Below are 2,150 nucleotides of genomic sequence, written 5' to 3' on the forward strand. Positions count from 1 at the left end.
CACTACTGAAACTGCATTCAGACTGACCTACTGGACCACTTGTTTTATAAAGGTTGTATTTATTCAGTGGTAGCAAAGAAAGAAAAACTTCTAAGAGAGCCTTAAAAGTGACCTAACACCAAAACCTGATCAAGCAGGTGTTTCAGGGCCTATTAGACCAAAGTGATGACAACTTGTCTCTTTTGATCATAAACCCTCAAGATAGTTATAAAGCACCATAACAAAGCAACATAATTGCAATACACTTCATCAGTGCAGCAACACTAGCAATTGCTTTTGACTGCATTTCCTTTACATAATTTTAAGAATATAAACTACAAAAGAAAATATACTTTTCAAATTAAACAAGGGGATTTCGCTACCTTTCTCCTCAAATAAGCAATCTAAGTTATGCTTTACCTTAATATTTTAAAACATTGTTTTCGTGACTCATGTGTAACTGTGACCTAAAGTTACAAGTGGTCCTGTTAATCTATCGCATACCTTTATATCTAAAGTATCTAACAACTATTACAATAGAGTATAAATATGGTATACTGGCACAAAGCCTTTGTGTAATTCTAAAAGAAGAGTTCAAAGTCGGGTATCCTGAAAAAATATTCAAAACCTAGACTCAACATACAGAAGCTAATTTTCTTTAAAATGTGTAGACTAATGGAATTTTCAGAAACATTAATATTAAGGTGTCTTTCAACTCAATGCATTCTATGAACTTTACAGATAAGTATAATTTAGCTTCAGGATTTGTGGAAAATTAATGAACACAAGATGGACTGCACACAAATGAAAAACCAGTAAACCGCTGGGGTTTTTTTTCCTTCATCTGTTTCCAGTTGGCACTGCTCTTGCAGTAACATCATTAACAACCAGGAACTTGCCCTTTTTCACCAAGAAATTAATGCTTGTCTAGAAGCATGCACATAAACTCTTTTTAAGTAAACTAAAATATTTAGAGAACTTAAGAAACTCTAGAAACGTGAACCCCACTTAAATATAAAATTCTAATATTTAAATGCAATTTTAATTCAACACTGAATTACGGCAAATCTTTCATAATTACGTTGCCATTTTACCAAAATTTTCACAGGATATTTAAGAGATGAGTATCAGCCATCCCCTCTAGATTTCTATCTAGCACTATTAACTTTCTTCAAAGGTTTACCTGTACTGCTAAACACCAGAAGACACGTGCTTCTGTTATGTGCTACTGAGGTGTGCTTCCTACTGCCAGAAATGTTGAAGATGCACATTCTTCCCTCAAAGAAAAATATTAACATGAGTTTCTAAAATAAAATACATTTCATGGACCTGATTATATATATCCAGAGGACTGGACTGTACCTGCTTACTGTGATTTTGATTTTAATTTTAAGGCATATTTGCCTTAACAACTCTCACAACTGGTTAATGAATCACTCTGAATTAATTCTGTGCCAGGACTGTTCAGTTCAGAAAACAAAGAGGCCTTGAAAAGTACGCCAACAATTAAGTCTGAAACATCTTGATAGTTTACAAGAACTAGGAGGGAAAAGTCACCAGCAAATTCTCTTGTGTATACCACTCCTAATCACATAAGTAACAGGATGACTTCTGGCCATGCCAATCGTCTTGCTTTTTACCTCACAGCTTAGCCACAAGTAAAACCTACTTCAGTTTTCACACACTTTGACGTTACTTCTTTAGAACGTGTGAAACACCAGGATTCCGGGCTAGACGCTTTGTTAATAAACCTGCGTATCGATGTTCAGAGATGCAGAGCAGACAAACACGAGAGGTGCCAAACGAAACAGAGGAAGTCCTTATCTGCTTCTCCACCCATCCTTCTCTAAATACACCCTCAGAAGTCCAACTCTCGTAAAAATTTTTAGCTACTTCCCCACCACAACTCGACCGATTCAACACTACCAGGTGCAGAGTCACGAAACGACCCTACTCGCTTTCTCATGCCGGGAGCCGGTACAGTTGCACAGCCCCGTAAACACAACCGGGGGTTTCTCCGGCCTGGGGCACGGGGGAGACCCTCCCAGGTGGCCACGCTTCAGAGATAAACAAACGCGGAGTCGCCTTTTACTTCTTCAAGCTGAACTTCCCGTCCAGGCGCGCTTCCTGGTTTCGGGGCCGGGCAGCGGCGGCAGAAGGCGAGTTTCGGG

At 38.7% G+C, this 2,150-nt stretch overlaps 1 protein-coding gene across 1 annotated transcript in view; it reads right to left on the reverse strand.

Moving 5' to 3' along the window:
- Nucleotides 1-2,036, reverse strand: part of ADAM10 (ADAM metallopeptidase domain 10) — a gene marked incomplete at both ends in the record, with an annotated part of 34,859 nt that extends 32,823 nt beyond the window's left edge. Inside the window, one exon of the mRNA XM_009872985.1 lies at nt 1,934-2,036. Within this exon, the coding sequence (XP_009871287.1) occupies nt 1,934-2,036 (103 nt within the window). The remainder of the gene's footprint in view (nt 1-1,933) is intronic.
- Between the last annotated feature and the right edge of the window lie 114 nt (nt 2,037-2,150).

The sequence above is a fragment of the Apaloderma vittatum genome, unplaced genomic scaffold (assembly GCF_000703405.1).
Source record: "Apaloderma vittatum isolate BGI_N311 unplaced genomic scaffold, ASM70340v1 scaffold9247, whole genome shotgun sequence".
Classification (NCBI taxonomy): domain Eukaryota; kingdom Metazoa; phylum Chordata; class Aves; order Trogoniformes; family Trogonidae; genus Apaloderma; species Apaloderma vittatum.